Here is a 25,000-nt window from a genome sequence, read left to right as displayed (position 1 = left end):
TATAAAAAATGGTTTCCAAACAAACAAACAAATAAACAAATATTTAAACATGAGGTGGTCTGCAGGAAGTCCTGCCACCTGCTTCCTGTTTCCTGTTCCCTGACTTCCTGCTGCGGAGAGCTTTACTCAACCCGACGACGTTAACTGTTTGTAAAGACACAGTTTGTTTCAGGGAAGTCATAAAGACTCACGGTACGACCAAAGAGTGGCAGCAATAAGACTAAAGCAGGTCCAGAACAACCAGAATAACTCAAAACCACTCAACATAGACCAATAAGAGCCAAACAACGTCTACAGAAAGGAACAGAAAGGGATGTGAAGACACAACTCCTCAACTAAGAGATAACACTGTATTTTAAAAACCATTGCAGAACTACAGGGAGACACAAACACAGAAGCAACATGTCTACAAAGAAACACCAAGCAACCGTAAACAGACGCTAAACAACCAGAATAAACCGAGAGAAAACGCTGAAGGAGACGCAGTAATTTCATATTTGGTTGTATGCTGGAGAGACCCAGACCTTAGGATACCATCTTATATTTAAACATCACATTGAGACAGGAAGTAGAGAGTGGCCATCACTTTACTTTATCTTTACTTTAGTGCTCTTATTCTGGTACAGCTGTGATGTAAAGGTTCATTTCTCTTTGTGTATCCATGTCCTGATTGACAATCGCAAAAACACGGTCCTCACAATGATATGAAAACAATCAAGTGTGTATAAATGTACCTCCTACAGATGTCTGGACGTTACCTGTGCAGATATTTAAATAGATAATGGAGAGTTATTTGGTCTCACCGGGGGGGGTTTAGCCACCACGCAGCAGCCCATCTTGTGCCAGAAATCGCTCATGTTGACGGAGCGAGTGTCCAGCGTCCGGCCGCTCTCTGCTGCCTCCTTGCAGGCCGGGGCGAGAACTGCAGCCCGGGGGTAATCCTGTGGCATTCAGACTCACAACAGCAACACAAAAACCCCTGGAAATATAAACCCCTCCTCAGACTGGAAACTGGAACACCTCCAGGAGTCACTGGATCCTCGGGAATACAAAAATAAAGAAATGTGTCCAAAAAAATAAAATGGCCGTATCCAAACTGTGTTATAATCCACTGATGAAGAAATCCAGAATGAGTGTTTAATATCCAAACTGCTCCAGGTCTGATCTGTGGGGACAGAGAAGAACAACACATCTTTCATTTTGTATTATTTATGATATACTTTTTAATGGACCGACAAAGACCCTTTAAAACGCCCAAAAAACAATTCCTCCACCGAGGCCATGAGGTTGAATAACAATAAGACAAATGTAAAAACGGAATATTAAAAAGGTCCCGTGTCATGGCGATTTCTACTGATCATAGTTCCATTGTTGAGGTCTACTAGAATAGATTCACATTGTTCAATGTTCCAAACTCTCATTGGTTTCTCATACAGCATCTCTGTATGTGTGTTCACTCTCTGTCCTACACGCCTTGTTGGAGCTCCTGCCCCCCCCCCCCCCTCCCTATGAGCCCAGTGGCCGTCTGCGAGACAGCGATACACAGTCCGAATCCAGCCCGAGCACACACACACCCATGCCTGTCTGTGAGTTTGTGTCTGTGCTCACAGCCTCGCCGCGTCCCGCCGTCTCAGGCGGAGAAATCGGCGGAGCTGCAGCTGAGAAAAGATCAAGTGTGTGTGTGTGAGGAAGGAGCCGTTACGTTACGTCACTATACCCAAATACGTCACTGTACCCAGGAGGAAAAAGAGAAATGTCCAACGAGGCGTTCTGGGGCAGCGTAGACAGGTCTTCTCTGTGTTAGAGTTTTACTCCCCGGGTGTACTTTGAGGGTTTGTGACTCTGCAGAGCGTTCACATGCAGAAGCTACAGAACACAAGGGGACGGGTCAGAACCAGAGAAGCAGGACATGGACCTTCAACACCTCAGGAAGTGTAATTTGCACCGCACTTTTATTCTGCTTCAAGTCTCTATCGCTTGTCTCTGTTTCTTTAACTAGGGTTGCATATAAGTCTATTAGCGCCCCCTAGAGGCCTGGAGGACTTGTGTGTGTGTGTGTGTGTGTGTGTGTGTGTGTGTGTGTGTGTGTGTGTTGGGGTGTGTGTGTGTGTGTGTGTGTGTGTGTGTGTGTGTGTGTGTGTGTGTGTGTGTGTGTGTGTGTGTGTGTGTGTGTGTGTGTGTGTGTGTGTGTGTGTGTGTGTGTGTGTGTGTGTGTGTGTGTGTGTGTGTGTTGGGGTGTGTTTCTGACGTTGTGTTTGGTTTGGCTTCTCCTATATACTTTTTGATCAGGCGTTGTTCCTGAATCACGTTTCTGATGCTGGGAACGTTTTGTCCGTTGTGGCGTGTTAGCACATGTTGGACACTTAGTATTTATTCAGGTAGTAACGTGTTGTTTAAATCCACTCTCGATTAAAGCAGTTTTATTTTAGAAGGTTAATGTGTGTGTGTGTGTGTGTGTGTGTGTGTGTGTGTGTGTGTGTGTGTGTGTGTGTGTGTGTGTGTTAATGTTAATAAGTATTTTACTTAAACTAAATCCTCAGATTCCCCCCACCCCGAAAATAAATGTTCTTCAAACTCAAACGTGGTCCTCAAAGCTATAGGAAAACGAGAACACTCTCCCATTGAGCTGCATGGGAACCAAACCTCTGTCAACACAGTGAAGACATTACACATGACTAAACACTGGGTGTGGTCCAAACAGTCACTCACACACACACACACTCTCTCTCTCAATCTCTCTCTCTCTCTCTCTCTCTCTCTCTCACACACACTCCCTGGAGATTGTAGTCTAAATTAAAGAGTTGCTTGACAATTTTGTTTTTCAGACGACGTTTCAGAAATGTTGAAGTGAACTTGCTGTAAAGACACACACACACACACACACACACACACACACACACACACACACACACACACACACACACACACACACACACACACACACACACACACACACACACACACACACACACCCTTTGACCTCAGGTGGGAGGTGACTAATAACTGATAACTGCAATAAAACTCAGACACACACACTCTCTGTTTCTCAGTGAAAGACCTTTAAGCAGACACACTGCAGGTTAACAGGGTAAAGCTGTAACTACCAGATATCATCAGGAAACCCGCAACCTTCTTTATATTACAAGTTTTCTGACTTATGTTCTGGTTATGTTTAAATATGTCAATGAAGCTAATGCTAATATGATTAATATACTGACACCGTTAGTGAAATAAACTCCTGGGTGGATTTATACCCGTTTTATTTCCTCTGATCTGTAAGTGTCTCAGAATCCATGGATGTAATATCTGGAGATAATAACTCTGGCTTGTGTTTCCCGCAGCGTTTCCTGAAGTGGCTACACTGTTTCTATTCCCAGATATCTCTGCAGAGTCCGGCACTCTGAGCAGCCGATAACGGAGGAATGTGAAACGTGTAGCTTCACATCAGCACTCAGGAATGTTTCAGCCGCGGGATTAAAATCACACAAGCAACATTTAGAAACGTTTTATAAAACTGAGGTATCCAATCCTGCTGATGTTCAGGTGTATATCAGTATGTAGTGTCTCTACTTTAAAGAGTCCTCTCCTGCTGATGTTCAGGTGTATATCAGTATGTAGCGTCTCTACTTTAAAGAGTCCTCTCCTGCTGATGTTCAGGTGTATATCAGTATGTAGTGTCTCTACTTTAAAGAGTCCTCTCCTGCTGATGTTCAGGTGTATATCAGTATGTAGTGTCTCTACTTTAAAGAGTCCTCTCCTGCTGATGTTCAGGTGTATATCAGTATGTAGCGTCTCTACTTTAAAGAGTCCTCTCCTGCTGATGTTCAGGTGTATATCAGTATGTAGTGTCTCTACTTTAAAGAGTCCTCTCCTGCTGATGTTCAGGTGTATATCAGTATGTAGTGTCTCTACTTTAAAGAGTCCTCTCCTGCTGATGTTCAGGTGTATATCAGTGTGTAGTGTATCTACTTTAAAGAGTCCTCTCCTGCTGATGTTCAGGTGTATATCAGTGTGTAGTGTATCTACTTTAAAGAGTCCTTTCCTGCTGATGTTCAGGTGTATATCAGTATGTAGTGTCTCTACTTTAAAGAATCCTCTCCTGCTGATGTTCAGGTGTATATCAGTGTGTAGTGTATCTACTTTAAAGAGTCCTTTCCTGCTGATGTTCAGGTGTATATCAGTATGTAGTGTCTCTACTTTAAAGAGTCCTCTCCTGCTGATGTCCAGGTGTATATCAGTGTGTAGTGTATCTACTTTAAAGAGTCCTCTCTTGCTGATGTTCAGGTGTATATCAGTGTGTAGTGTATCTACTTTAAAGAGTCCTTTCCTGCTGATGTTCAGGTGTATATCAGTATGTAGTGTCTCTACTTTAAAGAATCCTCTCCTGCTGATGTTCAGGTGTATATCAGTGTGTAGTGTATCTACTTTAAAGAGTCCTTTCCTGCTGATGTTCAGGTGTATATCAGTATGTAGTGTCTCTACTTTAAAGAATCCTCTCCTGCTGATGTTCAGGTGTATATCAGTGTGTAGTGTATCTACTTTAAAGAGTCCTTTCCTGCTGATGTTCAGGTGTATATCAGTGTGTAGTGTATCTACTTTAAAGAGTCCTCTCCTGCTGATGTTCAGGTGTATATCAGTGTGTAGTGTATCTACTTTAAAGAGTCCTTTCCTGCTGATGTTCAGGTGTATATCAGTATGTAGTGTCTCTACTTTAAAGAGTCCTCTCCTGCTGATGTTCAGGTGTATATCAGTATGTAGTGTCTCTATTTTAAAGAGTCCTTTCCTGCTGATGTTCAGGTGTATATCAGTATGTAGTGTCTCTACTTTAAAGAGTCCTCTCCAGCTGATGTTCAGGTGTATATCAGTGTGTAGTGTATCTACTTTAAAGAGTCCTCTCCTGCTGATGTTCAGGTGTATATCATTGTGTAGTGTCTCTACTTTAAAGAGTCCTCTCCTGCTGATGTTCAGGTGTATATCAGTATGTAGTGTCTCTACTTTAAAGAGTCCTCTCCTGCTGATGTTCAGGTGTATATCAGTATGTAGTGTCTCTACTTTAAAGAGTCCTCTCCTGCTGATGTTCAGGTGTATATCAGTATGTAGTGTCTCTACTTTAAAGAGTCCTCTCCTGCTGATGTTCAGGTGTATATCAGTAGTGTCTCTACTTTAAAGAGTCCTCTCCTGCTGACGTTCAGGTGTATATCAGTATGTAGTGTCTCTACTTTAAAGAGTCCTCTCCTGCTGATGTTCAGGTGTATATCAGTATGTAGTGTCTCTACTTTAAAGAGTCCTCTCCTGCTGATGTTCAGGTGTATATCAGTATGTAGTGTCTCTACTTTAAAGAGTCCTCTCCTGCTGATGTTCAGGTGTATATCAGTATGTAGTGTCTCTACTTTAAAGAGTCCTCTCCTGCTGATGTTCAGGTGTATATCAGTATGTAGTGTCTCTACTTTAAAGAGTCCTCTCCTGCTGACGTTCAGGTGTATATCAGTATGTAGTGTCTCTATTTTAAAGAGTCCTCTCCTGCTGATGTTCAGGTGTATATCAGTATGTAGTGTCTCTACTTTAAAGAGTCCTCTCCTGCTGATGTTCAGGTGTATATCAGTATGTAGTGTCTCTACTTTAAAGAGTCCTCTCCTGCTGATGTTCAGGTGTATATCAGTGTGTAGTGTATCTACTTTAAAGAGTCCTCTCCTGCTGATGTTCAGGTGTATATCAGTGTGTAGTGTATCTACTTTAAAGAGTCCTCTCCAGCTGATGTTCAGGTGTATATCAGTGTGTAGTGTATCTACTTTAAAGAGTCCTCTCCTGCTGATGTTCAGGTGTATATCAGTATGTAGTGTCTCTACTTTAAAGAGTCCTCTCCTGCTGATGTTCAGGTGTATATCAGTAGTGTCTCTACTTTAAAGAGTCCTCTCCTGCTGATGTTCAGGTGTATATCAGTATGTAGTGTCTCTACTTTAAAGAGTCCTCTCCTGCTGATGTTCAGGTGTATATCAGTATGTAGTGTCTCTACTTTAAAGAGTCCTCTCCTGCTGATGTTCAGGTGTATATCAGTGTGTAGTGTATCTACTTTAAAGAGTCCTCTCCTGCTGATGTTCAGGTGTATATCAGTGTGTAGTGTATCTACTTTAAAGAGTCCTCTCCAGCTGATGTTCAGGTGTATATCAGTGTGTAGTGTATCTACTTTAAAGAGTCCTCTCCTGCTGATGTTCAGGTGTATATCAGTATGTAGTGTCTCTATTTTAAAGAGTCCTTTCCTGCTGATGTTCAGGTGTATATCAGTATGTAGTGTCTCTACTTTAAAGAGTCCTCTCCAGCTGATGTTCAGGTGTATATCAGTGTGTAGTGTATCTACTTTAAAGAGTCCTCTCCTGCTGATGTTCAGGTGTATATCATTGTGTAGTGTCTCTACTTTAAAGAGTCCTCTCCTGCTGATGTTCAGGTGTATATCAGTATGTAGTGTCTCTACTTTAAAGAGTCCTCTCCTGCTGATGTTCAGGTGTATATCAGTATGTAGTGTCTCTACTTTAAAGAGTCCTCTCCTGCTGATGTTCAGGTGTATATCAGTGTGTAGTGTCTCTACTTTAAAGACTCCTCTCATGCTGATGTTCAGGTGTATATCAGTATGTAGTGTCTCTACTTTAAAGAGTCCTCTCCTGCTGATGTTCAGGTGTATATCAGTATGTAGTGTCTCTACTTTAAAGAGTCCTCTCCTGCTGATGTTCAGGTGTATATCAGTATGTAGTGTCTCTACTTTAAAGAGTCCTCTCCTGCTGATGTTCAGGTGTATATCAGTAGTGTCTCTACTTTAAAGAGTCCTCTCCTGCTGACGTTCAGGTGTATATCAGTATGTAGTGTCTCTACTTTAAAGAGTCCTCTCCTGCTGATGTTCAGGTGTATATCAGTATGTAGTGTCTCTACTTTAAAGAGTCCTCTCCTGCTGATGTTCAGGTGTATATCAGTATGTAGTGTCTCTACTTTAAAGAGTCCTCTCCTGCTGATGTTCAGGTGTATATCAGTATGTAGTGTCTCTACTTTAAAGAGTCCTCTCCTGCTGACGTTCAGGTGTATATCAGTATGTAGTGTCTCTATTTTAAAGAGTCCTCTCCTGCTGATGTTCAGGTGTATATCAGTATGTAGTGTCTCTACTTTAAAGAGTCCTCTCCTGCTGATGTTCAGGTGTATATCAGTATGTAGTGTCTCTACTTTAAAGAGTCCTCTCCTGCTGATGTTCAGGTGTATATCAGTATGTAGTGTATCTACTTTAAAGAGTCCTCTCCTGCTGATGTTCTGGTGTATATCAGTATGTAGTGTCTCTACTTTAAAGAGTCCTCTACTGCTGATGTTCAGGTGTATATCAGTATGTAGTGTCTCTACTTTAAAGAGTCCTCTCCTCTCTCTCAGTTTGAGGTGTGAAGCTGGTTGTTAGCAGACGTTATTCGCCCGTTGGCTGAATGAAAGGACCTTTGTGTCTCCAGATGAGCTCTCTGTTCAGCAGCTCTCACAGCGCTCTGGAAAACCCTCTCTAACAGTGAAGGTTCCTGCAGTCTGAATGTTTACTGCTGAATTCCTCCTGAACTGGAACATCAGCTGTTAAATCAGCTGTTAGGAGACATCGCACAGGAGGAAAGAGAAATCAATCACTCATACTTATCAGTGCAGTGACACAGATATGCTCACATTATCCAGGTCTTGACACCAACACTAAATGATTAATGTTGAGTTTAATTTGACTTATTTGGAGTTTTGAATAGAGTCAGACGAACTCTATGAAACTGGGACATTTCTTATAATGTTCTGACATTATACATGTAATCTGCAGACGAATGGATAAGGAAATAATGTTCGTTTTAGCCAGGATAATCAGCGTTAAAATGTGTTATTATATAAGTGTTTCTGTGGAGCATTAAGCGGCTACACTTACCATTCATTCCAAACCTTTGTTGTAAAATGGCAAATCAATAATTATGATACTCAAACATGAATTAATAAAGCACTTTAAAAAATGTATTTTCGTCTCGAGTTTAACAGTCAAAGGTAATACTTTATATTAAAGGTGGGGTAGGTGAGTTTGAGAAACCGGATCGAGATACACTTTGTGTTATATTCCATGGAGTGCTCTCAACATCCCGATAGCAATGAATATCTGAAGTGCTTTGAAGCCGTAGCGCTGTAAAAAGCTCGACCAATCATCTGAGCCGGCTAAAGTAACTGGATGGCCTACCTGCCTGTCAGCCTTCCACCTGTGCACAAACTGATCTCTGCCCTCAATGGTCTTGTGTGCGTTCGTGTGTGTTGGAGGAGGGGCTCTGTGAGGAAGGGGCAGATTTTTTCCGGTTGTGTATTTTCAAATTCTAGCGCACTCGAGCCGGCTTCTCCAAAATTACCTACCCCACCTTTAATTGAATATTAAGATGTAGAAAGATGATAACACTTCTGTAAATAAACATAAATAACAGGACTTTGAAATATAAAAACCTTTAAAGGACCTAAATATACTTTCACCATCAACCCTCCTCTGTTTAACTTCCTAACGTTTATTTTCAAAATTCAAACTGACAGCAGGGCAGTGTGTGTGTTTCCTTCCCTCCACACTGTTTCCTTTTCTTTCTCCTCACACTGACATCATCGGACAAATATTCATATTCACACACACACACACACACACACACACACACACACACACACACACACACACACACACACACACACACACACACACACACACACACACACACACACACACACACACACACACACACACACACACACACACACACACACACACACACACACACACACACACACCTATGAGTACATGTACTCAGGTACTGCAGTTTACATTAAGGGTATTTATATTTAACTATAGGACGAAGTGCTCCTTTGTTGAGAACAAATCCTCCTATAGCAAAATAAAGTATTTTACCCGAATAATAAAAGTAAAAATAAGTTTTATAAACTCTAAAGGACATGCTAGCTAGCCGGCAGCTAACACTGTCTCTGCTTCACACACACCTGGACACACACTCTGACCTCAGAGGAAACACACTGTGAGGTCAGGATGCTTTGCCTGAAATGTAATGTTCTTCTGATGTTGAAGATGAAACGTCTTTAAAGTCGACTGACCCGCAGAGAGCTCTCAACAGAGAGAGAGAGAGAGAGAGAGATCTCTCAACAGAGAGAGCTCTCAACAGAGAGAGAGAGAGAGAGAGAGATCTCTCAACAGAGAGAGCTCTCAACAGAGAGAGAGAGAGAGAGAGAGATCTCTCAACAGAGAGAGATCTCAACAGAGAGAGAGAGATCTCTCAACAGAGAGAGATCTCAACAGAGAGAGAGAGAGAGCGAGCTCTCAACAGAGAGAGATCTCAACAGAGAGAGAGAGCTCTCTCAACAGAGAGAGATCTCAACAGAGAGAGAGAGATCTCTCAACAGAGAGAGATCTCAACAGAGAGAGAGAGAGAGCGAGCTCTCAACAGAGAGAGATCTCAACAGAGAGAGAGAGCTCTCAACAGAGAGAGAGAGAGAGCGAGCTCTCAACAGAGAGAGATCTCAACAGAGAGAGAGAGATCTCAACAGAGAGAGATCTCAACAGAGAGAGAGAGAGAGCGAGCTCTCAACAGAGAGAGATCTCAACAGAGAGAGAGAGATCTCAACAGAGAGAGCTCTCAACAGAGAGAGAGAGATCTCTCAACAGAGAGAGATCTCAACAGAGAGAGAGAGAGAGAGATCTCTCAACAGAGAGAGAGAGATCTCAACAGAGAGAGAGAGAGATCTCAACAGAGAGAGAGAGATCTCAACAGAGAGAGAGAGATCTCAACAGAGAGAGAGAGAGGGATCAAACATGAATAAAATCCTGTTATCTGGTTCAAACAGGTGTGTATAAAGCATCGGCTGATAACACTTTCCCCTGTGTGTGTGTGTGTGTGTGTGTGTGTGTGTGTGTGTGTGTGTGTGTGTGTGTGTGTGTGTGTGTGTGTGTGTGGACTCTGACCGGTGTGTTTGTCCTTTAGCAGTGGATTTAACCTTCAGCCTGTCTATCACTGAGGTCACAGGAGCTACTGAGCTAGCGCCACCGCTACGTAGCCAAGATGGTGGTGGTTGAGAGTGAGAAGTGTCTATCTTTACTTCCTGACCGATATGGGATCAGGGTGAGATCAGGGTGAGTTCAGATCAGGGTGAGTTCAGGGTGAGATCAGGGTGAGTTCAGATCAGGGTGAGTTCAGGGTGAGATCAGGGTGAGATCAGATCAGGGTGAGTTCAGGGTGAGTTCAGGGTGAGTTCAGATCAGGGTGAGATCAGGGTGAGTTCAGATCAGGGTGAGATCAGATCAGCGTGAGATCAGATCAGGGTGAGATCAGGGTGAGATCAGGGTGAGATCAGATCAGGGTGAGATCAGGGTCAGATCAGATCAGGGTGAGATCAGGGTCAGATCAGATCAGGGTGAGATCAGGGTGAGATCAGGGTGAGATCAGATCAGGGTGAGTTCAGGGTGAGATCAGGGTGAGATCAGATCAGGGTGAGATCAGGGTGAGATCAGGGTGAGTTCAGGGTGAGATCAGGGTGAGTTCAGGGTGAGTTCAGATCAGGGTGAGATCAGGGTGAGTTCAGGGTGAGATCAGGGTGAGATCAGATCAGGGTGAGATCAGATCAGGGTGAGATCAGGGTGAGATCAGATCAGGGTGAGTTCAGGGTGAGTTCAGGGTGAGATCAGGGTGAGTTCAGGGTGAGTTCAGGGTGAGATCAGGGTGAGATCAGATCAGGGTGAGATCAGGGTGAGATCAGGGTGAGATCAGATCAGGGTGAGTTCAGGGTGAGATCAGGGTGAGTTCAGGGTGAGTTCAGGGTGAGATCAGATCAGGGTGAGATCAGGGTGAGTTCAGGGTGAGTTCAGATCAGGGTGAGATCAGGCTGAGATCAGGGTGAGTTCAGGGTGAGATCAGGGTGAGATCAGGGTGAGATCAGATCAGCGTGAGATCAGATCAGGATGAGATCAGGGTGAGATCAGGCTGAGATCAGGGTGAGTTCAGATCAGGATGAGATCAGGGTGAGATCAGGCTGAGATCAGTGTGAGATCAGATCAGGATGAGATCAGGGTGAGATCAGATCAGGATGAGATCAGGGTGAGATCAGATCAGGGTGAGTTCAGGGTGAGATCAGGGTGAGATCAGGATGAGATCAGGGTGAGATCAGGGTGAGTTCAGGGTGAGATCAGGGTGAGTTCAGGGTGAGATCAGATCAGGGTGAGATCAGGGTGAGTTCAGGGTGAGTTCAGGGTGAGATCAGGGTGAGATCAGATCAGGGTGAGTTCAGGGTGAGATCAGGGTGAGTTCAGGGTGAATTCAGGGTGAGATCAGGGTGAGATCAGATCAGGGTGAGATCAGGGTGAGTTCAGGGTGAGTTCAGATCAGGGTGAGATCAGGCTGAGATCAGGGTGAGTTCAGGGTGAGATCAGGGTGAGATCAGGGTGAGATCAGATCAGCGTGAGATCAGATCAGGATGAGATCAGGGTGAGATCAGATCAGGATGAGATCAGCGTGAGATCAGATCAGGATGAGATCAGGGTGAGTTCAGATCAGGATGAGATCAGGGTGAGATCAGGCTGAGATCAGTGTGAGATCAGATCAGGATGAGATCAGGGTGAGATCAGGGTGAGATCAGGATGAGATCAGGGTGAGATCAGATCAGGATGAGATCAGGGTGAGATCAGATCAGGGTGAGTTCAGGGTGAGATCAGGGTGAGATCAGGATGAGATCAGGGTGAGATCAGGGTGAGATCAGGGTGAGATCAGGCTGAGATCAGGGTGAGTTCAGGGTGAGATCAGGGTGAGATCAGGGTGAGATCAGATCAGCGTGAGATCAGATCAGGATGAGATCAGGGTGAGATCAGATCAGGATGAGATCAGCGTGAGATCAGATCAGGATGAGATCAGGGTGAGTTCAGATCAGGATGAGATCAGGGTGAGATCAGGCTGAGATCAGTGTGAGATCAGATCAGGATGAGATCAGGGTGAGATCAGGGTGAGATCAGGATGAGATCAGGGTGAGATCAGATCAGGATGAGATCAGGGTGAGATCAGATCAGGGTGAGTTCAGGGTGAGATCAGGGTGAGATCAGGATGAGATCAGGGTGAGATCAGGGTGAGATCAGGGTGAGATCAGATCAGGGTGAGTTCAGGGTGAGATCAGGGTGAGTTCAGGGTGAGATCAGGGTGAGTTCAGGGTGAGTTCAGGGTGAGATCAGGGTGAGATCAGGGTGAGATCAGGGTGAGATCAGGGTGAGTTCAGGGTGAGTTCAGGGTGAGATCAGGGTGAGATCAGGGTGAGTTCAGGGTGAGTTCAGGGTGAGATCAGGGTGAGTTCAGGGTGAGTTCAGGGTGAGATCAGGGTGAGATCAGGGTGTGTTTTCTGTCACCTGAGGGACGGATGTCGTCAAACAGCTGTTGTTTTATATGCAACACTAACCCCGGGCTTCTCGTGAAGACGCTGACAGGATGCAGGAACTCTGTTAAAGGACTCATGTTTCCTCATTTCCAACGGCACATGAACGCACCACAGAAAAAAGCCCCCCACAACCCTGATAATGAATCTGAGTTTAAACAGAGCTGAACAGAAGATTTAAACTACCCCCCCCCCCCCCACACACACACACTTCATCTCTGACGACATTATCCTTTATATTACAGGTTTTCTGACATGTTTGAATATTAGAGTTCAGCTCGTTCTCATGAATGAAGCCAGGTTGATATTCTCTCTCCATGTTGTCCTCTCAGAGACAAAGCTGTTCTGTCTCTGTCTCTGTCTCTCCATGTTGTCCTATCAGAGACAAAGCTGTTCTGTCTCTGTCTCTCTCCATGTTGTCCTATCAGAGACAAAGCTGTTCTGTCTCTGTCTCTCTCCATGTTGTCCTATCAGAGACAAAGCTGTTCTGTCTCTGTCTCTCTCCATGTTGTCCTATCAGAGACAAAGCTGTTCTGTCTCTGTCTCTCTCCATGTTGTCCACTCAGAGACAAAGCTGTTCTGTCTCTGTCTCTCTCTGTCTCTCTCTGTCTCTCTCTGTCTCTCTCCATGTTGTCCTATCAGAGACAAAGCTGTTCTGTCTCTCTCTGTCTCTCTCCATGTTGTCCACTCAGAGACAAAGCTGTTCTGTCTCTGTCTCTCTCCATGTTGTCCTATCAGAGACAAAGCTGTTCTGTCTCTGTCTCTCTCCATGTTGTCCTATCAGAGACAAAGCTGTTCTGTCTCTGTCTCTCTCCATGTTGTCCTATCAGAGACAACGCTGTTCTGTCTCTGTCTCTCTCCATGTTGTCCTATCAGAGACAAAGCTCTTCTGTCTCTGTCTCTCTCCATCTTGTCCTATCAGAGACAAAGCTGTTCTGTCTCTCTCTGTCTCTCTCCATGTTGTCCTATCAGAGACAAAGCTGTTCTGTCTCTGTCTCGCTCCATGTTGTCCTATCAGAGACAAAGCTGTTCTGTCTCTGTCTCTCTCCATGTTGTCCTATCAGAGACAAAGCTGTTCTGTCTCTGTCTCTCTCCATGTTGTCCTATCAGAGACAAAGCTGTTCTGTTTCTGTCTCTCTCCATGTTGTCCTATCAGAGACAAAGCTGTTCTGTCTCTGTCTCTCTCCATATTGTCCTATCAGAGACAAAGCTGTTCTGTCTCTCTCCATGTTGTCCTATCAGAGACAAAGCTGTTCTGTCTCTGTCTCTCTCCATATTGTCCTATCAGAGACAAAGCTGTTCTGTCTCTGTCTCTCTCTCTCCATGTTGTCCTATCAGAGACAAAGCTGTTCTGTCTCTCTCTGTCTCGCTCCATGTTGTCCTATCAGAGACAAAGCTGTTCTGTCTCTGTCTCTCTCCATGTTGTCCTATCAGAGACAAAGCTGTTCTGTCTCTGTCTCTCTCCATGTTGTCCTATCAGAGACAAAGCTGTTCTGTCTCTGTCTCTCTCCATGTTGTCCTATCAGAGACAAAGCTGTTCTGTCTCTGTCTCTGTCTCTCCATGTTGTCCTATCAGAGACAAAGCTGTTCTGTCTCTGTCTCTCTCCATGTTGTCCTATCAGAGACAAAGACACTGCCACATAAAGCCTTCCCTGCATGTTTTCACTAAGTCTAAACAACGGGCAGGTTGGAAGTGTTGACGTACGAGACATTAAGGACCTGTTTGTCTAAAAAACGTCAGAACAAGTGAAAGACTTTGACTCTTTAAATGTCTTCTTTTGTCCAGATCACAAACCACATCCCAGAGACATGAGGTCAACGTCTTTAACAAGCCGCAAGCAGAGATTTCTGACTTTTGAATAGGATTTTAAAGATGAATGTGTTTTAGAAAAGCTTCTGATGAATCTCTGGGTTTACGGTGTGTGTGTGTGTGTGTGTGTGTGTGTGTGTGTGTGTGTGTGTGTGTGTGTGTGTGTGTGTGTGTGTGTGTGTGTGTGTGTGTGTGTGTGTGTGTGTGTGTGTGTGTGTGTGTGAGAGAGAGAGGTTTCTGCTGAGACAGGAAGCAGCCTTTAAAGATCTGGATTATAAAACTCTACATGTTGTTGGAGTACAGAAACCTCCAGAGAAAGAGAGCAGGATGAACCACCAGAGAAGAAGAAGAGAGACTCACCGGCAGCAGCAGCAGCAGCAGCAGAAGAAGAAGAAGAAGGGGCTCCTCGGTGTTTGGCTGCAAACTGAAAGCTGCTCTGAATAAGAAACAGCTGAAGCTCTGAGGTGTGGCTCCAAACAGGAAGTACATCCACAGCTTTTTATAAAGGACTACATTTTTTCTCTTTTCCTGCCTCTGCTTCCTGTTGGCAGTCAGTGGCTGGGCTCCCCCTGCTGGCCGCTCGCTCTCATCACACCCTGAAGATAAAACCTTATCATTTTTCATCATTAAAGTATTTGTATACTTATTGGAGGAGGGCAGATAAAACAGTTCATTTATCCAGGTACCTTTTTTAGAGGTACTTTACTTTGAGTGTTTCCATTTCATTTCATCTATACCCAGAAGAAAACAGGCTTTAAAGAGTCCTCTCCTGCTGATGTTCAGGTGTATATCAGTATGTAGTGTCTCGACTTTAAAGAGTCCTCTCCTGCTGATTTAAAGAGTCCTCTCCTGCTGATGTTCAGGTGTATACCAGTATGTAGTGTCTCGACTTTAAAGAGTCCTCTCCTGCTGATGTTCAGGTGTATATCAGTATGTAGTGTCTCTACTTTAAAGAGTCCTCTCCTGCTAATGTTCAGGTGTATATCAGTATGTAGTGTCTCTACTTCAAAGAGTCCTCTCCTGCTGATGTTCAGGTGTATATCAGTGTGTAGTGTATCTACTTTAAAGAGTCCTCTCCTGCTGATGTTCAGGTGTATATCAGTATGTAGTGTCTGTACTTTAAAGAGTCCTCTCCTGCTGGTGTTCAGGTGTATATCAGTATGTAGTGTCTCTACTTTAAAGAGTCCTCTCCTGCTGATGTTCAGGTGTATATCAGAATGTAGTGTTTCTACTTTAAAGAGTCCTCTCCTGCTAATGTTCAGGTGTATATCAGTATGTAGTGTCTCTACTTTAAAGAGTCCTCTCCTGCTGATGTTCAGGTGTGTATCAGTATGTAGTGTCTCTACTTTAAAGAGTCCTCTCCTGCTGATGTTCAGGTGTACATCAGTATTTAGTGTCTCTACTTTAAAGAGTCCTCTCCTGCTGATGTTCAGGTGTATATCAGTATGTAGTGTCTCTACTTTAAAGAGTCCTCTCCTGCTGATGTTCAGGTGTATATCAGTATTTAGTGTCTCTACTTTAAAGAGTCCTCTCCTGCTGATATTCAGGTGTATATCAGTATGTAGTGTCTCTACTTTAAAGAGTCCTCTCCTGCTGATGTTCAGGTGTATATCAGTATGTAGTGTCTCTACTTTAAAGAGTCCTCTCCTGCTGATGTTCAGGTGTATATCAGTATGTAGTGTCTCTACTTTAAAGAGTCCTCTCCTGCTGATGTTCAGGTGTATATCAGTATGTAGTGCCTCTACTTTAAAGAGTCCTTTCCTGCTGATGTTCAGGTGTATATCAGTATGTAGAGTCTCTACTTTAAAGAGTCCTCTCCTGCTGATGTTCAGGTGTATATCAGTATGTAGTGTCTCTACTTTAAAGAGTCCTCTCCTGCTGATGTTCAGGTGTATATCAGTATGTAGTGTCTCTACTTTAAAGAGTCCTCTCCTGCTGATGCTCAGGTGTATATCAGTATGTAGTGTCTCTACTTTAAAGAGTCCTCTCCTGCTGATGTTCAGGTGTATATCAGTATGTAGTGTCTCTACTTTAAAGAGTCCTCTCCTGCTGATGCTCAGGTGTATATCAGTATGTAGTGTCTCTACTTTAAAGAGTCCTCTCCTGCTGATGTTCAGGTGTATATCAGTATGTAGTGTCTCTACTTTAAAGAGTCCTCTCCTGCTGATGTTCAGGTGTATATCAGTATGTAGTGTCTCTACTTTAAAGAGTCCTCTCCTGCTGATGTTCAGGTGTATATCAGTATGTAGTGTCTCTACTTTAAAGAGTCCTCTCCTGCTGATGCTCAGGTGTATATCAGTATGTAGTGTCTCTACTTTAAAGAGTCCTCTCCTGCTGATGTTCAGGTGTATATCAGTATGTAGTGTCTCTACTTTAAAGAGTCCTCTCCTGCTGATGCTCAGGTGTATATCAGTATGTAGTGTCTCTACTTTAAAGAGTCCTCTCCTGCTGATGTTCAGGTGTATATCAGTATGTAGTGTCTCTACTTTAAAGAGTCCTCTCCTGCTGATGTTCAGGTGTATATCAGTATGTAGTGTCTCTACTTTAAAGAGTCCTCTCCTGCTAATTTAAAGAGTCCTCTCCTGGTGATGTTCAGGTGTATACTCTGCAATTGACCGTCTCCCATGCAGGTTTGCCTCCCGGGATCAAACTTCTGGCTGCTGCGACGTAGCGGAGGGTCTCAGTGTTTGTGGGAGACCAAAAAACTTTTCCATTTTTTGAAGTCCATCCCGCAGCTGCTTCCTCCATCTCCCCTCCGCTCTCAGCTTCAGATGAGTCTGAGTTGGATTCTAGCTGGTCTGTTCCCACCTCTGAGGCCTCTTCTGTGTCAGCCTCAGAGTCCACGGAGGAGGATGAGGAGCCATCCTCGCAATCAGAGTGCATGATCATCCCCAGAGCCTCCTGTGAGCTGTAATGCATTGCCATCTCCCTACACTTCTAACGCAGTGTGGCCTTCTGAAAAGTATTTTGAAGTTGGACCAGTGGCGATTATATATGTACAAAGTGGTGGGGCACGAATAACTTAGACGTAACTTATGGTGCTTTTTTAAACAAATAGCTGTAGGCTATCAATGGTCCCGATAGAGTGAGTCTGTGTTTTTTAATGACACACAGACACTCATCACGAGGTCACCAGTAGTGGCCGGCCCATAGGGGCGCCGCCCCCTCTCTTCCCACATTTTACATTGTCATTAAAAACAAAAAAATATATTTTTAATTTTTATTTGTAATAAACAAGGTGCATATTATATAGTTGGTATCAGAAAAATGTATAATCTACGATATAATCACGTTTAAAATGGTGTTCCGATGTCTAATACTGATAAGTCATGTGTTTCCTGCCTGGCTGCAGAAATCTTTGCCCGTGTTTCATTACCCTCTCTCGTCTGGGCGGCAAGAAAAGAGCCCTAAGTGCAGCAGCAGCCAAACAAGTGCTGACTGTTGCTACCTGAAAAGTACTATGCCGCCGAAACATAATTTCAGCCAATCAGCGTCGTCAGATCTGATGGTCCAAGGGCTACAATTTCAGCGCCCAGACCAAGGCAGTCTGTGAGTTGTTTGGACTCGTATCCAAGGAGACGAAACAGGGAGCTGTCATACACTCTGGAAGCTATCATTAGCAGCTAATATGAAAACTCTGTTTTTGACATAAAAATGTAATTATGGGTCATCAATACTTTTTTCAAAGTGACAGACACATTGTATTAACCCAGTGGTTCCCAAAGTGGGGGGCGTGACAGGGGGGAGCGAGAGACCAGGAGGAAAAATGGTTCTTAAAAAAAAAAAAAAATGATTAAAATAAAAAAAAGAATCATAATTTCAAAGATTATTGATTCGAAAATAATATGATGCAGTACTACTACGTCTGGGTCTCTGTGTTTCATTAAAGCTCAGCTCTGTGTGTGTGTGAAACGAGCCATTTTGTGTGCATGCACGAGCGAGAGAGAGAGCGGACCGGCACCGGAGATCGTAGTTGTTAGCTTCTGGTGCTAGCGAGCTACGCTAGCGGATATAAGGAGTTTTTTCAACAACAGAGTGGAGGAGAGTCCTCTCCTGTCAGACTGAGAGGCTCAGTGAGCTAAAGGACTCTCTCAGACTTTAGATAGTTAACTTTACTCTAAGTTATCTCAGTGGGTCTCAAACGTTTTGGTCACCATTAGTGTAAATAATTATTTCCGAGGCACACGTTTATATGATCATTATAGTTATAAAAAAATAAGAGAATAAATGAAAAACAGGTATGAAATACTATATGACAGTAAAAAAAGAATAAAGTTTAAAAGGGTGATTTGTAAAATATCCATAAAGAAAAAGTAAATCTGTTTCAGGTCTGTTTCATCTGGGTGTTGAGTATCCATAGATCTCTCATGTTGCTCTCAAAGTGCACCAGATTGATTATTTTAACTTCAATATTTAAAAATAAATCTTCCCTGGGCAGCTTGCCCCCGGAACCCCCTATATGAGGTCCACACACCACCTATAAAAATAGCACTTGACCCCTGCTTACACATATATGCCTCGAGCCTTCATTGTAACTGTCACACTCAGTGGCGGCCGGCCCATAGGGGCGCTAGGGGCGCCGCCCCACCTCTTCCCACATACAAAAAAAAATATTAAAAAAAATATTAAATTAAAAAAGAAATATTAAAAAATATATATATTTCAAAAATATATATATTTTATATTTTTTATTTTTAATGAACAAGGTAAATATCATACAATTGGTATCAATAAAATCTTGTTTAAAATTGTGTTACGATGTCTAAAGTTACTGATAAGTCACATGTTTCCTGCCTGGCCTTGCCCTTGGCATTAGTTGATCACTACGGGGCGCTGCCCCCGAGCCAAACAGCAGCAACCAGCACGTTGCTAAAGTCTCAATAGTAAACTGTGCCGCCAAAACATAATTTCAGCCAATCAGCGCCGTCAAATATTTTGGTCACGAGAGCGCTCACGTTGGAGCCCACGTTGCTTACGTGCGTTGACGTGAGTTGTTTTTTAGACTCGTGAGGAACTGGGGTAGTATCTATAGTAACGCAGTGTAGGCGGAGCCGTGACGTCATCTTCAATGAACTCCCCAGAAAAACATCACAGCCGTTAGCTCTTAGCATTCAGAGCTCACAGCTCTTCATATCTGTTCAGAAACTAGACAAAAGTTAAACAAGTACAAACCACATACTGTCTGTGTCATGGCGAATACAGTCGCTGGTTTATTTATGTCTGTATAGACCGTTGTTGTGAGTGTGGACGGTCGGAGCATTTACAACGTTAGCTTAGCCAAATCTCCATTAGAAAACACGCATTTTAAAAGGTTTTTCGCCTGCCGTCTGTCTGCAGACTTGTCAAAGCCTTAATTCATGGTTTTTACTATCCAGTATCAGTATGTTGTTATTTCGGCATCATTTTGAAGCGTGTATTACAATTAAATCACGGTCAAATATGTTCATCTTGTTGTAGTTGTAGCCCCCTTGACAGCGATTCTCTCTCTAGTTTAGACTACGGTCAAGCCAGCCCTCACGTGATATTGCGGTGCGCGAATATCCTATGCATTACGGTTGAGTCAAACAAAATCCTCCCTCTGTGTTTAGATGAAAATAAAACAAAAACTGTCCAGTATCAAAGACTCATTTCACTTCAGGGTGATAGCAGGACATCCCATCTAGTCACTCAGAAAAAATCAGGACATTCTGATATAGAGTTTCAAAATAAAATACCTTTGAAATCTCTATTGTATGAGTTATCATCCATGTTTTTAGATGAGAATAAAACAAAAACTGTCCAGTATCATAGATCCATCTCACTCCAGGGTGATAGTAGGTCACCCCATGTAGTCACTCAGAAAAAATCAGGACATTCTGATTTACAGTTTCAAAATAAAAGACCTTTGGCGACAGGGATGATAGCTCATATATGAGACTTCAAAGGTCTTTTATTTTATTTTCAATAAGCCAGCCTCACCCTCTGATGCCACACCTTTCCAGTGTTGTCAGTAACATGTTGGGATCTATGGTGTCACATGCTTTCTGTAGCTCTATGAATCTTCCCAAGCAGTTTGCTATTTCCTCTCTTAATCCCATCAGAGCCGTACATGCTGATCTGTCCTTCCTGAATCCATATCGACTGTCGTCCAACAGCTGATGTTTTTCCATGAAACTGTCAAGTCTTTTCGTAAAAACCTTTTCAAGGATCTTGGAAAACTGAGAGGGCAATGAAACAGGTCTGTAATTTGTGTCACGGTGTTTATCCCCAGTTTGATATCATGGTATAACTTTAGCTATTTTCATTTCATTAGGGAATGTACCAGATTGAAAATACAAGTTAAAGAGATGTGTTCATGGTTCTGCAATTTCTTCATACATTTTTTGACTCTAATCAAATCAATATGATTCCAATGGGTCGAGGACTTGCTTTTACATTTCCGTACAGTGTCTATGATTTCTCTTTCTTCGACTGCTCTGAGGAACAAAGAGCTATTGTTTTCACTCCAGAGGTCTGTATCTTCCCCTTTAGTTGTTTCTACGCTTTGCATTCTTTCTGCAGATCTGACCCCACATTCACAAAGAGTTGGTTCAAACCATGAACCACATCTTCTGTGTTATTGATAACATTATCTTTGTCTACAAGAAACTCAGAGATCCTGAACTCTTTGCTCCATCTCTAACGACACTATTTAATACCTTTAATTACTCTTAGTATTTTATTAAAGTATTCTTTCTTTCATATTCTCATAATATTGGTTCATTTATTCTTATATCTTTTATATTTATTTTCTGCTTCTGAAGTTCTATATTTGATGAATTGTCTATGAAGTGTGGTTTTCTTTTTGCAGGCATTGTTTAGGCCAGTGACCACCAACTGGCGGCCCGCGGGCCACATCCGGCCCGCCAGACATTCTCATCCGGCCCGCACGACGGGGGTGACTGTGGCGTTGGCGGAGTGGTTAGTGCGTTCGCCCCCCACTCATTTTTTTTTTTACAACGTCTCGTGAGTAAGGTGCAGTACCGGAGTCCAACAGAGAGGCAGCAGCTAGAAGAAGAAGTGATCCTTCGTTGTGAAGATTCTGCTTTATGCGGTCTGCAGCAGTAGCCCCGCTGCGAGGCCGGGAGTAGCCTAGAAGTGATCCTTCGTTCGCGTGAAGAGTCTGCTAAGCATTATGCGCTCTGCAGTACCTGAGCGCGCTCCACTTTTATTCAAAACTAACATTGTGCAACATGCACTCAGCACATGTTACTATGCTTCTGGTCTCTCTAAGTGGGATGCGTTGTTTTCCAAAACCCAGTTTAACTGCTGCTTCCTGAGCCTCGTGGAACAGCCCGAGCCTCGTGGAACAGCCCGAGCCTCGTGGAACACCCCGTGCCTCGTGGAACACCCCGAGCCTCGTGGAACAGCCCGAGCCTCGTGGAACACCCCGAGCCTCGTGGAACACCCCGAGCCTCGTGGAACACCCCGAGCCTCGTGAAACACCCCGAGCCTCGTGAAACACTCCGAGCCTCGTGGAACACCCCGAGCCTCGTGGAACACCCCGAGCCTCGTGGAACACCCCGTGCCTCGTGGAACACCCCGAGCCTCGTGAAACACCCCGTGCCTCGTGGAACACCCCGAGCCTCGTGAAACACCCCGAGCCTCGTGGAACACCCCGTGCCTCGTGAAACACCCCGAGCCTCGTGAAACACCCCGTGCCTCGTGGAACACCCCGTGCCTCGTGGAACACCCCGTGCCTCGTGGAACAGCCCGAGCCTCGTGAAACAACCCGAGCCTCGTGGAACACCCCGAGCCTCGTGAAACACCCCGAGCCTCGTGAAACACCCCGAGCCTCGTGAAACACCCCGAGCCTCGTGGAACACCCCGTGCCTCGTGGAACACCCCGAGCCTCGTGGAACACCCCGTGCCTCGTGGAATACCCCGTGCCTCGTGGAACACCCCGAGCCTCGTGAAACACCCCGAGCCTCGTGGAACACCCCGAGCCTCGTGGAACACCCCGAGCCTCGTGAAACACCCCGTGCCTCGTGGAACACCCCGAGTCTCGTGGAACACCCCGTGCCTCGTGGAACAGCCCGAGCCTCGTGGAACACCCCGAGCCTCGTGGAACACCCCGTGCCTCGTGGAACACCCCGAGCCTCGTGAAACACCCCGTGCCTCGTGGAACACCCCGAGCCAGAGGCGCGGGAAGGTATTTTGAGTGGGGGTGCTGAGGTGCTGGACTCCAGTGAACACTATTACGTGCACTATAGAGCACGCACAAAAGGTGCGAGCAGCAGGGGAAAAGTGCTATTCTTTACGAGTGGGGAGCGGACCTCACCTCTTCTAGGGGGGTCCTCACCTCTTCTAAGGGGGTCCGGGGGGATGCTCCTCCGGGAAGATCTTTTTTAAATATTGAAGTGAAAAGCATCAATCTGGTGCACTTTGAGAGCAACATGAAGAGATCTATGGATACATCTCTCAACACCCAGATGAAACACAACTGTAAGCAGATGTTCTTTTTCTTTATGGATATTTTACAAATCACTCCCCTTTCAAACTGTATTCTTGTTTTACTGCCATATAGTATTTCATACCTGTTTTTCCTTTATTCTCTTATTTTTTTTATAACTATAATGATCATATGAAGGTGTGCTAAGGTAACTTAGACTAAAGTGAACTATCTAAACCCTCAGGTCAACACAGGTCATGACATTTCCTGGTTTCAAGGTACAGCACAAGTGCGTTCAATGCTATGATTGCTCTCGTGTCATGATCCCAATTGCCATGTGATTGTTATAGTCCCCGGATTGCAGAGAACAGTAAAGCAAAGAGGAAGGAGCTCTCAGCAGCACTAAAGGCTGTAGTCATGGAATACCACGCATGCTTCCCCCACACAGTGACCATCAAGACGTCACCTGTTGGAGAGGTGCACGCAAAATCTGTTCCTTTAGCTGCTGTAAGAAACATGATGCGAGGTACAATTTGTGCTTACAAAGGGGACTTCTTTTAGACAGCTACACTTACCCTGTTCAACGTCATGTACAGGTAGCTGAACTGCGTGAACCGATGGATTCCAGAGTTGAACAACAAATAGTGAAGCTCACCTTGGCTGGTGCCAGAAAGCTCAGTGAGATTAGACATCACCTGTTACATTTAGTAAATGACGAGCTGTTCCGGGGGAGCAGCCACCTCCACGGACACGTCGAAGGTTTCACCGCACAGACAAGGACATGTATACCAGCTCGTTGTCCCCTGCTCCATGTATACCTGCTCGTTGTCCCCTGCTCCATGTATACCAGCTCGTTGTCCCCTGCTCCATGTATACCAGCTCGTTGTCCCCTGCTCCATGTATACCTGCTCGTTGTCCCCTGCTCCATGTATACCAGCTCGTTGTCCCCTGCTCCATGTATACCAGCTCGTTGTCCCCTGCTCCATGTATACCTGCTCGTTGTCCCCTGCTCCATGTATACCAGCTCGTTGTCCCCTGCTCCATGTATACCAGCTCGTTGTCCCCTGCTCCATGTATACCAGCTCGTTGTCCCCTGCTCCATGTATACCAGCTCGTTGTCCCCTGCTCCATGTATACCAGCTCGTTGTCCCCTGCTCCATGTATACCTGCTCGTTGTCCCCTGCTCCATGTATACCAGCTCGTTGTCCCCTGCTCCATGTATACCTGCTCGTTGTCCCCTGCTCCATGTATACCTGCTCGTTGTCCCCTGCTCCATGTATACCAGCTCGTTGTCCCCTGCTCCATGTATACCAGCTCGTTGTCCCCTGCTCCATGTATACCAGCTCGTTGTCCCCTGCTCCATGTATACCTGCTGGTTGTCCCCTGCTCCATGTATACCAGCTCGTTGTCCCCTGCTCCATGTATACCTGCTGGTTGTCCCCTGCTCCATGTATACCAGCTCGTTGTCCCCTGCTCCATGTATACCTGCTGGTTGTCCCCTGCTCCATGTATACCAGCTCGTTGTCCCCTGCTCCATGTATACCAGCTCGTTGTCCCCTGCTCCATGTATACCTGCTGGTTGTCCCCTGCTCCATGTATACCTGCTGGTTGTCCCCTGCTCCATGTATACCAGCTCGTTGTCCCCTGCTCCATGTATACCTGCTGGTTGTCCCCTGCTCCATGTATACCTGCTGGTTGTCCCCTGCTCCATGTATACCTGCTGGTTGTCCCCTGCTCCATGTGTACCAGCTCGTTGTCAGTGTATCACACAGAGTATATCATGATGTGAGTGTATCTCAGAGTATATCATGATGTGAGTGTATCACAGAGTATATCATGATGTGAGTGTATCACAGAGTATATCATGATGTGAGTGTATCACAGAGTATATCATGATGTGAGTGTATCTCAGAGTATATCATGATGTGAGTGTATCACAGAGTATATCATGATGTGAGTGTATCACAGAGTATATCATGATGTGAGTGTATCACAGAGTATATCATGATGTGAGTGTATCTCAGAGTATATCATGATGTGAGTGTATCACAGAGTATATCATGATGTGAGTGTATCTCAGAGTATATCATGATGTGAGTGTATCTCAGAGTATATCATGATGTGAGTGTATCTCAGAGTATATCATGATGTGAGTGTATCACAGAGTATATCATGATGTGAGTGTATCACTCAGAGTATATCATGATGTGAGTGTATCTCAGAGTATATCATGATGTGAGTGTATCACTCAGAGTATATCATGATGTGAGTGTATCACTCAGAGTATATCATGATGTGAGTGTATCACAGAGTATATCATGATGTGAGTGTATCACAGAGTA

General features: G+C 44.5%; 1 protein-coding gene across 1 annotated transcript in view; it reads right to left on the bottom strand.

The window, feature by feature from the left end:
* The window catches only part of cdc42se1 (CDC42 small effector 1), a gene marked incomplete at its 3' end in the record, with an annotated part of 17,701 nt that extends 2,637 nt beyond the window's left edge, over positions 1 to 15,064 (bottom strand). The window contains 2 exon segments of the mRNA XM_079695673.1: positions 804 to 1,165; positions 14,609 to 15,064. Coding sequence (XP_079551799.1) covers positions 804 to 950 — 147 coding nt within the window. The 5' untranslated portion in view covers positions 951 to 1,165; positions 14,609 to 15,064.
* Between the last annotated feature and the right edge of the window lie 9,936 nt (positions 15,065 to 25,000).

This window comes from Notothenia rossii (assembly GCF_949606895.1).
Source record: "Notothenia rossii genome assembly, contig: scaffold_153, whole genome shotgun sequence".
In the NCBI taxonomy this organism is placed as follows: domain Eukaryota; kingdom Metazoa; phylum Chordata; class Actinopteri; order Perciformes; family Nototheniidae; genus Notothenia; species Notothenia rossii.
The sequence above is the reverse complement of the archived record's forward strand: the minus strand, read 5'-3'. Positions and strand labels throughout refer to the sequence as shown.